We start from the raw sequence: 13,549 nt of genomic DNA, 5'->3' as shown, positions 1-13,549 counted from the left end.
TTTCTTACAGTGCAGCAGTGATCAAATGTACACATTGGGAGGGAAAAAAACATAGTGCACAAAACACATTGATATGGTCAGTTTGATCCAGAGACTGTGACATGATGTAGAGTGTCTTCAACATTAAGCTGTCTGATGGCGGTGGGGAAGAAGCTGTTTTGGAATCTGCTGGACCTGCATTGAATGCTGAAAAGTCTCTTCCCAAAAGGCAGCAGGGAGAACCGTCCACGCTGGGGGTGTGAGGGGTCGTTGATATTTTTTAAATTAATCAATGTCTAAAAAAGCATAATTAGCACTGGGATGAAATGTCTTTTATGGAAGGAAGAGGAGCCCAGATTATCTTCTCTGCAGCTCTCACTACTCTCCTCCTTTTCCAGTCTGTGGCGCTGTAGCCTCAAGACCACACCGTGAGACAGTTGGTCAGAAAGCTCCCTATGGTGCTTCTGTAGAACATGTGAGGATCGATGGGGGAAGGTTACTGCTGGACTTTTTTTTTATATTCAAAAAATATAACAGGACATATCTGTCTTCTTCTTTTGGGGCAACCCACTAAGTTAAGGACCCTTAGACTATTCCTAGTTTGCAGGGTTTGCAGACTCCATGCAGATGCAGTCAGGTCTCTGTAAATTGCCCATAGCTATGAGTCTGTGGTTGTTATTCCTTTAGATCACCCCAAAATCGGCCAGCAATCTTGCAAATGGCAACATGGTGAAAATGATTGAAGATGGAAATTGTGTTTAAAGAGAGAAAAAAATTATTTGTCATTATAGATTTTGTTTAAGGGTACAAGAATAAATTAATGCAATAGTATGCAATGCAATAGTACACTTTTCAGTGTGACATACTAACTACAAACTACTTTGTGTTATTTTATATAGATTGAAAATAGAGGGTATTTTTTTTTTTGTTATAACATGGCAATGTGTGAAAAAGTGTTAAGTGTTTGTGCAGTTCTGGAAGGCACTTGATGATGCAATGGTCTTTGAGGAGTTTTTTCTTGTTTTCTTGCTAAATGCATGAATTCTCCAAACATAACAGTTGTGCATATTGATCCTTTCTCTGTATTCTGCCAATAGTCAGTACGTAAAAGAATATTCATAATCAACAGTGTGCATGTTTTAAACATCTAACATTGAAAGAATTTGTTTAAAGTTAAGAGAAAAAAAAACGTCCTTCTGAAGCTCTATTTCTTGCATTTCACAATTAGAAATAAAGCTTTGAAAATATTACGGTAGCAGAAAACTGATTTACTTATTGTAGATAGAAGTCTGTTATTACACTTAAGAATGTTAGTAGACAGTTTTTTTACTTGCATCAAAAGCAGTTATTTTGCTGTTATCACCACAGGTGTCATAACGTAAATTAAAAGGTTTATGTAAGCAAAAGTTAACTAAAGAAATTATAATTTAAAAGTCTCAATTGTTACATCTCCTGGAGCCCAAAGCTGTTTTTTTCAGTGTTACTTTCTTTTAAAACAAACGAAAAATGTCTAAATTACATACAAATAAAAGAGACAATAAATCTTTCTCGTCAGATTATGTGCAAATAAATGAAGGAAAGTGCTAGATGTTTTTACCCCTAGTAAACCATCAACAAGGTTGCATTAGCCAATAGAAAAGCTAGAAATAAATTACGTCATTTCCTCTGACAGAATATGCTAGCCAATGAAATGAGGTGGTTCCGTGAGAACAGCCAGTGAGAGGGGAGTTCTTCCGTCGGGTTGACCAATGGGGAGACGCCAGGTCTTTTTGAATGGAGAAAAGCGGGCTGGGAAACAGTCGCGAGGGAAACAAAGAAAGAGCAAACATCTCGCTGTCGCTTGAAGTGGATAACTTAACGAAAACAATATATTTCCGAGAATTTTAACTAGACGCTTTCATACGGTAACTATGAAACGCATTTGACGTAGTTTTTCAACGTTTAGATAATGTTATATACTGTTCATGTCAAATTAATTTAAGCAGTTAGCCTAGCCACAGCGCTTGCTTTGCTTAAAGTTGCTGCTAATGTTCTTAGCTTCTGGTTTCTCTCGATGCTAACTAATGGTTGAAACGTTTTTTTCAGACCTTCGCCATGTCTCACAAACAGATTTACTACTCTGACAAATATGATGACGACAAATACGAGTACAGGTCGGTTTTACTTATATATGTTTATGTTTGTCGACTTCCTGTTATGTAACGTTTGTTTGACACACTTTTGTGTTTAGCGTCTAAAGCAATAGGCGTGTAGCCTATTGTAACGTGATGTAAATGTTTGCCTTTCAGGCACGTAATGCTGCCGAAAGACATCGCAAAACGTGTACCAAAAACTCACTTGATGTCCGAAACCGAGTGGAGGAACCTGGGGGTCCAACAGAGCCAAGGATGGGTACATTACATGATCCATCAACCAGGTATGTTTAATTCAGTTTAACAAGTCTTGGATATATAGTCAGTTGTGCATTTTTACCCATGTTGGCTGCAGTGTTGATGTTTTCAGATATAGCTTACCAACAATACTTGTAAAGTAATAGTATTAAAACCGTCTGTTTAGGGGAAAAACGGTAACTTGTGGCAGTTATAATCACGAATATTTATTAGTTTTCTGAAAACTAGCGAATACAACAACTCTTAAATTTCCAGAACACCAATTGATATTGTGATGGAGGAAATTGACATTTTGCATTTGTTTATAATACAAAATTTTTTTAGCTAAATTCTCTAGCTAAACATGTCTACAGTTGTACTGCCAAGTAAATCCTAACTCTAGGAAGTAGTGCTGGGCGATATGGAAAAAATCATATATCATCATATGGACTATTTTATATCACGATAATGATATATATCGCAATATGCTCCAATTGAGTACATTTTCAGCAAATCTCTGAAAAATATGACAAAATAATATAATTGCTTACTTTTTCAACTTTATTTTGAAGTTACATTTATAGAACTGTCACAAATTAGAAAAATAAATTGTAGTGCAACAATATATATGCATAAGATGAGGTGGAAGTATGGCTACAGTATCCTTCACATTTTTTTCAAATCCTACGGGTATTTAAATTAAATTACTGTGGTTCTTCTTTAGGTATTAGAAGAGGTTTGTTGTGTTGCCATCGGGTAAGGGAACAGTCTTGTAGCATAGTTTGCAAATGTTGTCTGCTCCTTGTTGGACTTGTTAAATCCAAAATGTAACCAAATCACAGATGTCCTCCCTCTTTTTGGTAAAATTTCTTTATCTTGGGTTGCCTGCGTAGCTGTCTGTTTGTTGCGACCACAGGTTTAATACTTCAGCCTCCTGCGTCTCCAACTCTCATGAGTTAAGTAACATAAAGCATGTTGCAAACCCGCGTGTGGGTCAAAAACCCGTAAAGAAGCGTCATGTTGCAAAAACCACAGGACGCCGCTTCTTTGTGGATAAAAAAAAAAAATCTTATCACTTATAAGCTGTGTGTAGGCTACGTGGCTACACTAATACGATTGTCGTAGTCTACCATGGAAAATATTTTCATGAATACGAGATACAATTGTGTTAGAAACGATAGAATAGAATTAGCACGATAGACACTTTTCTATCGTCCGTACGATATGTATCGTCTTATCGCCCAGCCCTACTAGGAAGTTGCTGTTAAGATACTTTTTGTGTCTGATCTCTTGCCAAACCCGTGATTAACTATTTTATATTATGCCAATACCTATTATTGGACAATTGTCTAATAGATCCCTGATAAGTGTTATTGGGCTGAATCTTTAAGCTAATATTGGCTTTTTTCTTTAATTTACACGCAAAAAAGCCACAACGTTACTAAAGTCTGGTTGAAACGAAATGACAACAATCCATCCGTTACCTATGCATAACAAATATAAGATTACAACAATGCACTAATGCTGCTTGCAGGATGCAATGCTGGATGCACTAATGAATCACAGTAATTTCTAACTTTCTAAATCAAGTTTGGTTTTGACATAAATTTTTATAAATTGGTTTATCACTATTTTTTGAAATGTGACAAAACTACAAACTCCATATCGCCATAAGCCCTGAAAAGCAGGAATTCTTCACCAAATACTTGGGCAGAAATTCCGCTTTTGAAAACGGGAAGGGCCACCGAGAGGGTTAAGCTGATGGTTATTCAGATTTCTCTGCACTTCTTTTCAATATCCTTAATGTTTTTGATTTCAGGTAAACTGCTAGTGGTTTTGTTTGAAAGTGGGTGGGGTGTGTGTTTTTAAATGCACTTTTAAACCAAACATCTTGCAGAACAGGTTTGTTCCATTAGAATCTCCCTCAGTTTATAATGCATAACTAAGACCTTTTCTTAACATCAGCAATGCCAAATATGTTGACCCCCCAGAATACTCTACATTTTGTGACCCAATTTATTGAGTTTTATCTAATCTTTTGTATTTTATTTTTTCCTGTTTCCACCCTACAGAACCCCATATCTTGCTGTTCCGGCGCCCTCTTCCTAACCCAAAATAAGTTGCCATCCTACGAAGATCAGCCCTTATGTGCCTCTGATCAACAGTTCCCATCATGTTGTCCAACCAAGCTCCCATTGGATTAGCTTTTTGGGCTGATGATGCTAGAGATGGACTATCATTTATGAACAATGGATGTGGAGTGAACTTGTTGGAAGGGAAAAGTGGGGAAAAAAGATCATCCTTCATGTAACGGAAGGAATCTGCAACAACATGCCGTCTGACACATTCAAGCATTTTGTTTTGACTCTTTGAACCAGCTTCAACTACTCTGAACCTGCTTGGATCATCATTTTTGTTAATATGATTACTATTGTTTGGTGAGCAAAGCTTTAACATATGTAACATTATGAAGCCAGACATGACTATGGCTTTCTAGATTAGTTTACTTCAATGTTGATCTTTTTAGTTGGCATGTTGCTGCTCGGGTGAATGAGACTGTAAATTTACATTTAACATAAATAGCATCAGTCCCTTTTTTTTTAAACAGGGTTTGAGTTCTCTTTTCGATCCGATTTAGATAAATTCCCTTCACTTGGTCTGAATGTACCAATGAGCTGCTCAGTATTTATGAATTGTTGCCCTTAAATAAATGTAAACTTTAAAATCTACTACTGACAGTTTCCTTTTCTTCCCCCCATGTGGGGTTATATTTAGATTTGCGACGTATACGTTCATTTTAAAAGGATTAACTACACTGAAGTAAAGCTGTTCTCTTAGTTAATAGAAACCCATCATTACAAGTTTGAGAAGATGCTGACATGACATGATTGTAGGTCGGGGCACATTGTGACTGGAATAATTGGTGTCTGGTATTGTCTATGAACTCCCAAACTTGTTTAAGATAAGCCCGTTGTCCTACACTCTGACCGTAAAGCATTTTTAACAATCATCAAAATATTTACTGTATACATTTTCTTCCATATGATTTTAAAGTTGAAATGATGCATGCTTTCAAAGTTGAATAAAATGCAGCCGCCCCTGTGGTTTCATATTTTAGTTGTACTTTAAAACTGTAATTTACACATTTGCTTTGCTGCTGCTGTGCCTGAATTTATCTATTGTGGGGCAACAAAGGGTATTTATATTGTAAATGGCTTGGAAAAGTGAAATTCACAATCTGAAGCAATAACACATTTGCTCCCATCTCACCCGGGATCTTGTTTTCTTAAAGATAATTGCTAACTGGACAAAATTCTGTCAGAAGCAAATATACACTTGTACACTGTATCTTAGTGTCCCATTGAGAGATTAAATAAAACATTTACAAACATCTGGGCATGTCCTCTCTTAAGATATACATAGGATGGCTTTTAATTTTTTTTTGTATTAAGATATTTGAGGTATTTTCATTTGGTCTTGTGTGCAGCAGTTTAATCACTAGCATGTTCTTGTGTCCTGACTAGTTTGTGTCTGCTTGTGACATTTCTTGCTTATCTGGTTGATTAACATCTATTCTGTCAGGTTCATGCATTATGCGCTATTAAGGCCATGCCGGCTTAGCATGTGCCACAACCTCAAACGGTGTGGATATTTTCAGAAAATGGTGATTTTTTTTTTAAGGCAGTGAATGGATCTGCCTCTTTTGTCTGAAAAACTAAAGGCCAAAATAACATTTTTAACTGCTATAGAAAAGTCTAATTAAATTGTTATAAAACATTCTACTTGAGCAGTTTTTGCCTTTAATATGAAGTTGTACCATACATCCTGTTGCAGAAACTGCAATATTACGATATTTGGTACAAAGAATTTAAATTTTGTTCCTTTTACCTTGAGCTCAGCTAATCATTTCCTGGTTGGTGAATTAACTTTAGTGGAAATTCAACAGCTTTCATTACATCTTGCTTCATAGGGAGTTTTTAATGTTTAGGAAGGCACTTCCTTATACATTTGAATGCAGTTTTTTTAAAGCAAATACTATAATATATAATTAACAAATATACTGTAAAATTTCCCTTTCCATATAAAAGATAAAACAATCCTACAAGGGGTATCAGTTTACAGGTCTCAATTTGTTTAGTTTTGGATTTGGAAATATGATCAAAGATGGTGCCATTCTTCATAGATTAACCTTTAGTAATATTTTGCAAACCCTAACCCTATGAATAACTGGACTCTATCTAGAAGAGGATAAAATTCAATCATAGCTCCAAACCAGACCCATACTTATCTAAGGCACCTGATTCAGTCACTATTCAGCCAAACTTTAAGATTAAATCATCAATGGAAATTTTTTGTTTTTCCCTTTTGTTTTAATCAGGCCTGGAGGCCAAATATGAAAAAATTTGGAAGAATGATTACTGTTGTGCATTGCTGTCTGCATTTGACAATTTATGTTAACTTGCTACTTTTTGAGTAGCAAGTACCTTAGCAAAGGCACTGAAAATAAGCTTTCATGTAAAGGTGCGTTTAGAACAAAAATGTTCTGGTTGTCAAAGCATCTGATTTACATGGAAGTCTATGGCAGAGTTTTGGCAGCACCTTAAATTATAGAAAATTTACTGCAGCTTGTGGTCATTTTTTTTTTAAATATGATTTTAACTTCACCACACAGCTAATATTTAATGATAGTTTTCGGATTAAGTAATTAAATATATTTTTTGTAAGAATATACATCCATATTTAGTTCAAATAAAGTAGGAATTGTATGATTTCTACAGGATGAAAAACCTAGAAAAATAAACATATTTACCAATTTATTTAATTATATTTCCTTTAGTTTTAGCCATTTTTGCAAAGAAAGGGATTGAAGATTATATTTTTTTGGTTTGTCTTTTTCCCTTTGCCCTGTAGAGGGCAGTGCAATACAACAGAAATAGAAGACTATTTTTATTTTTTGCAAAAATCTAACGCAATAAACTAAAAAATATATATACATTTTCAGTTTACAACCAAGTTTAGATATAGTAACTAAATATCCTTCAATTGATTTAGAAATTTGCTTTGACATGTTGAGATGACCGGTTTAGGACAGAAGATGATTTCAGATGTTTGCAGGTTGACAGTGGATGCAAACAGCTCAGGGTGACACTCAGACACTGTGAGTGATAACTGCACAGCTTTAGAAGTCATGGGTAATAGAAATAAAAATAACCAGTGTCTTCAGAATCACAGGGGAATTTTTGACAATTTGTGCAAAGTGTTCCTAAAGTACTGATCAAGCTGTGTGTCAGCAGCCAGAGCCGCCTCCTGGGGTGCACAGATGTGTAGAGACAGGAAAGAAAAATATGTTAAGATATATATATATATATAAAAAAAAAAAGGACTCAAAGCCAAAAAAACGGTTCTGGTTTTCTATAACTATAAGATTTTATTTTGTAAAACACAAAAGTCTAATATTTAAAACACAGATTTTCTTTGGGACTTAATGATATGTTCCACATTGCATGTAAAAAAGGTGACTAACTGGGACTCCTATAGTGACTGGTTGGCTATAATCTATATTGAAGTGTTAACATGTGCAGGCTCTTTTGCACATAAAAAGCCTACAGAGTATGCACACCTGCTGAACCTTTTCCCCCCCCCCTATGAAAAATATATAATATATAATAATTTATAATAGTTAAAGTTATAGTGGCGGATTTTTCGAAAAGACCCGCCCTCTCCACTTAAAAAAATACACATGCAAAACCCTACACCTGATACCCAAGATGGAACACCTATTAAACGCGTGCAAGAGCATACAAGCGCATTTTTCCTCGTGCACACTCTGTTTAAAAGTTGCTGTTTGCATCACTCATACAAACTCATAATTTTTCCAAAAGAAGATTTGCAATTTCTCCACTATGTCAGACTCGCCGCTAAGTGAAAATGGGGATGATTACATAGGACGGCCTTACGTAATATCACGAGAATGATTGACAGTTGGGAGGACAACTTATTTTGATGATCCAACCTGAAAAAGAACTTCCTCCACGATACCTTTAAACAGAAGAAAAGGGAATCTGGATTTTCAACCTTTTTGCAAGTGCCAATCTAAAATGTACATCATGCATTTCAATGTGTTCTTTTATATGACAGTACCCCCCAATAAGACCTAGTGCAACCACCTGCCTTAATGCAGAGTCTATCATCTGTGTAATTTAATATCAGCATCGTTGCAGGTTTTCTGTAAAGAACATCAGAGAAGAAACATCATCATGAAGAGAAAGGGACAGCATGTAGGTTAGGGAGAACGTTAAGAGGTTTAAAGTTAGATGATGAAACAGCCTCACAAGTGTAAAAGCATCTATTTGGTCAGATGAGAACAATGGTGCTGTTTTTGGCCTAAAAAAAAAAAATCTTCACAAACATTGAAACACTCTCCAATGTGAATGATGGCTTTTCTTCAGCAGGGATTAGGAAGCTGGATGTAGAGGAACTTTAATTGAAGTTAAATTAAGAAATCCATTCAAGAAAATCTGATTGCTGTTTTGCAAATAATATTAGACAAATGAAATGCACTCCGTCAATGTTCACCAAGTATAGACACATGTTTAGGTGTCTCTACCTAAAGTCTAGGAGGTTACACAAGTCAGCTATAGAAAAAATGTTTGACAACTCAAACATTAATATCTCACATTGTGTTTAGTTCGGATAGGAACAAATGCTCTCAACCGAAGATAGTATCAGATGTAGGGCTAAAACAATGAATCGGATTAAATTGGATTAATTGATTATTGAAATAATCGTCAACTAATTTAGCAATGGATTAATCGATAACTGGAATATAGAGACTGAAAAACATGCCTTTAGCTGACAGAGAAACCTACTTAGAGCAGTAATTATACCAAAAATTGTAAAAAATATATAAACATTTTGCATTTAAGATAGAAAAATCTTTTTTTTCATCTGTCAATGCGCTCTATCCAGAACTCCTCAAGTGGAAAAGTTTTAGTTTCACCTGGTTTAATTTAGTAAAAAAATCTTCATTGAGGAACATTTGGCTATCAGATTATTAATAGATTAATCGAAAAAATAACTGACAGATTAATCGATTTGTAAAATAATCATTAGTTACAGCACTAATCAGATGTGAATCTCCTTTTTCTGGTAAATTATTTGAGCACCAAATTCTGTCTACATGTAGAACATGAAATCTGAACTTGTTAAAGTTAAAGTCCATAATACTCGGTTACTTAGGTTGTTGAAAAATTTCCAGTTGGCAAGGTTATCAGGGGTTTAAAAGGTTTTAAAAGAGTCTGAACACTCTGACTGTTCTGTGACTGGTACTTTTTAACACATCTTTAAAGTTTCATCGAGGAATGGGACAACCTGAGGAATATCAGAATGGTCTGAGGGTCTGATCTTTTAAAAAAAGTTATGGAGCTATAAAGGGAACTTACTTCCACGCGTAGTTGAGATAGCTTACTAGAGCATCTTTTAAAAGATACTGACTGGTTATTAAATGTCAGATTTAAGAGTAAAGGCTTTCCCTATAGGGTGGATGACTCTACCAGAAGGTGAGGAGCTACATGACGTCTCGCTGCAAGGAGACTGCAGAGTAGATCCAGATCCTATAGGAGAGCTTTATTTTTCTTCAGGTCCAGGTTTTGGAAGAGTAAAAAAGAAAAAAAGAAAAAAAAGAAGCATGGATAAATAGAAAGCCAATCTGATCTAATCTGTGATGTATCAAAATAAAGTGATTAGAGATCCATCTTTGTCAGGTAAGATACTTATTGCAAATATTTTCACAGAAATAGATTTTTGTAAAAATCCAAACTGTTTCTTAATAAGAACATACAAGAATGGCAGAAAATGTTATATAAATATAATTATTGTGCCTGAGCACGATCATGTGTCATCTGATATTAACTGGCTTCCCCCTTCCAAACAAAACCAGCAGCTATGCATTTTTGGTGATCAATATACCAAAACAGAAAAAATAAAAAAATAAATAAAAAAGCCAGCAGAGATGAAGATTCTCATGGCAGGGGAAGACAAATGAATAATTCAATAGAGAGAATACCGTTAAAATAAAGGTTTAGGTAAATACTGTATATCACCGCCAGGTTGCAGGGGTTAGTCAAAGTCCCTGATGGGAATAAAAGATTATGATAAATATTCTTTAAATAATGCATTTTTGCGTTCAAGTAAATCTGAAATGCAATACCTCAGTTCTAATTAATTTTATTCAAACAAAATAAAACCTCCTGCAGCCTCTTGCAGGGGTTGTCATAAGCTTTAAGTGTCTTTTCTTATTTACCTTGTAAATATAAGGTGTACAGCTGCAGGGATATGAATAGTTTCTTAAGAAACTGTATGTTTAGACTCAGTCCTCCTGAATCTAGAAAATCAAACCTTCTCCAGACATCCAACCCTGAGCATACAACACAACATCCGAATCACAACTTGGTTCTGCTGCTCTGTTTGAGTATCTGACATCGCACCTCCATTCACTACTATAAAACTTCCAAAAGAACCCCAGACTGTTATTAAGTTTGGTCAGGTGTATGAATAATTTAGAGTGGAATGGAAAGCAGTGAAAGAAAAGTGTGATGGATGACAAGAGAGTGTGAAGATGTGCTCAGTTAAGGAAGAGAGGGGGCTGAAAAAAGGAGGCAAGCAACAGGGAGACAAAGCCAGGCTGCCTGGGCAGGCGCTGATCTTCAAACTAAAAAAGGTAGAGAAGATAATATAAAGTAGAGAGCATAATATAAAAAAGGATTTGGATATGGGAGTCATTGGTGGAGAGAAGGGAGAGAGGGTCTTATAATAAAATGAAATGCACTTCTTAAAGATGGCATATTTATGTCTTGGTGTTGTCAGCACATGGGGACACCTTATAAAAAGAAGCCATGTTTGCTGCAAAGTGCAGGCTGGGAGGATATTTAAAAGATGGCCGATGGAAGTTAGAGCCATAAAATTGGCTCCATTAGACCATCCAGAGGATAATATTGCCCCAAATGAATTTCAGAGCAGCTTAAATAATTCATAGTAGCAATCTTTCAGATGAAAGAATAGAATAATATTGTACAAAAAACAATTTAGCCGATACATTAATCCTTCATTTATACATTTTGCCCAATAATTAATTTATTCCACATGACAGAGCACTTTTTTTTAAGGCTTCCATGTGAAAGACAAACATTAAATGGTTTACTCCCAAAGACACATGGGGTCTTGAGGCTGCAGTGACGGGTCTGGGAAACATGTCTAGCATAAACATCAGGGTAGGATTAAAACAGATCCAAATGCAAATTATTGAGAGAGTGAACAATGGAATGAGCCGTTTAGATTTTAAAATGGACAAGACACAGTCACACTTTGGCTTTATTTATATATTAACGTATAATGTATCGTATAATGTAACGTATAATGTGTATAATGTGTATAATGTATCTGATGTATAATGATCTATATAAACCATTTCAAAAGCAAAGAACATTTATGGTAGCATCATACTGGGGGGGATTTTTTTATTTATTTATTTTTTGAGAGCGTAAGGGAAGCAAGTGAGAGAAAATATGAAGGTGGATAGATCCATCCAGCCTGACTGAGTAAAAATACATCAGGGCTTGTGGTTGGAATTCAAAAATCAGAGGGGATTTGAAGAACTTTGCACTGTAGATGAAACCTTTCAGCGTATTGAAAAACGATAAAAATTGAGAGATTTTTTTTTTTTTTGAGAATATGCAACAAGAAATACAAATCTAAAAAATATTACATATGGTTCATTGACTTGTTCTTTCATACAAGTGAATAAATCCTTTAACTTTCTCTATTCCTTTGCAAACCATTAAAGCATCAAAAAGGCATATGAATAACTGCACTATATGTTATCTAAGGAACATTTAATGCAAATCATTTTAACCATTGGATTAAATCTGTAAATCATTTTTTTCTGCGCTGGAAGCAAAGAAATAGTTTTTGTCCTTGGGTGTCTGCTGTCCACATGTGACTTTGTTAAATCTAACTTGCTTTTTCTGAGATTAGTCCTAAATGGTGATAAGACAAATGTCCATGCTATTAACTAACACAAAGTAACACAAACTCTCCATGAACAAAATCTCAGGTATAGTTTGAGAGATAGAAGTACCTTGGTTTACAACTGACTGTAAGCTTTTATTTGAGTCACAATTTTAAACTAGGTGTTAATATGAAATCTAAGATACAATTTTTTTCACTTATTACTTTTATAGCATAAAGAAGCATCTAGTCTTAATGGCATTCTCGCCTCTGTTAGATTTCTGTGAAGGTGTTAATATGAATGCACTTGCTACCCTCCTATACCTCCTATGAGGTGGCCATAATTATTAGTCCATAGACTGATGATACAATGGTACATCTTAATCCATATAGCTATCTTTGGATTCTTCTTGACTTATTTATACTCCAACGAGTCACAAAAGACGCTCCAACCTCAGACTTCACTTTCAGGACTTATGGTCCATTAGTACCATCAGAACCTGGGAACAATAGCTGCTCTATCACCCTGAAACGTTCTATTGCAGGCTCTGGAAGTATCCTGTTGAATAATGTGGGTCAAATAATAAATTATTCAACGATATACAGAGAATTATTTCTATAAAACATGCTCCTTTGGGTCATATTTAATTAACTTGTTTGAGTTGAGTTGAATGTTTATTAAATAACTGTTTTTTGGACCATTTTTGTAACTTTCATTGTTTTTTGTTTTATTTAAAGATGCTAATTTCATAATTGATCTCAAACTTGTATAAATAAAGGTTAGATAAGATAGAAACCTGAAATGTTCTCCACTTTGTATTATAAAAAAGAAAGAAAAATGTTGACAACTACTGAAAAAAGCTAATTCCACATATTGGAACCAAGCTTTATAAGATTTTTATGGATTTTTCAGCCTTTATTAGATTTTAAATGAACCAGGAGAAATAATTGAAACATGATTTATTTTAAACTTTTTCAGGTTCACCTGATTTAGGGAAAAGCCTTTAAAATCCAATTAGTTGCTAAATTGAATGAGTCTTAATGGCTTCAAGCGTGAAACCTGCCATTTAACCACCACAATGAATTTTATTTTAGTGCAACAAAACAGGATGGTATAAGAGGCTAAATGAAAATGGTTATAAAGCAAACTGCATTTAACAGCAGTTCAGAGGTGCCGCTCAGTTAAGGAAATAAAC

At 34.9% G+C, this 13,549-nt stretch overlaps 1 protein-coding gene across 1 annotated transcript; it reads left to right on the top strand.

Moving 5' to 3' along the window:
• Window positions 1–1,724: 1,724 nt before the first annotated feature.
• On the top strand, window positions 1,725–5,077 carry cks1b (CDC28 protein kinase regulatory subunit 1B). Its single transcript, XM_038279301.1, has 4 exons — window positions 1,725–1,883; window positions 2,065–2,132; window positions 2,268–2,395; window positions 4,421–5,077. Exons 2-4 carry the CDS (start codon window positions 2,074–2,076, stop codon window positions 4,465–4,467), a joined length of 234 nt encoding a protein of 77 aa, XP_038135229.1. The 5' UTR covers window positions 1,725–1,883; window positions 2,065–2,073; the 3' UTR covers window positions 4,468–5,077.
• The last annotated feature ends 8,472 nt before the right edge of the window (window positions 5,078–13,549 follow it).

This window comes from Cyprinodon tularosa, unplaced genomic scaffold (genome assembly GCF_016077235.1).
Source record: "Cyprinodon tularosa strain WSP-4 unplaced genomic scaffold, ASM1607723v1 ctg15, whole genome shotgun sequence".
Lineage (NCBI taxonomy): Eukaryota > Metazoa > Chordata > Actinopteri > Cyprinodontiformes > Cyprinodontidae > Cyprinodon > Cyprinodon tularosa.
Note: the sequence above shows the minus strand (reverse complement) of the source record. Positions and strands in the feature narration are given on the sequence as shown.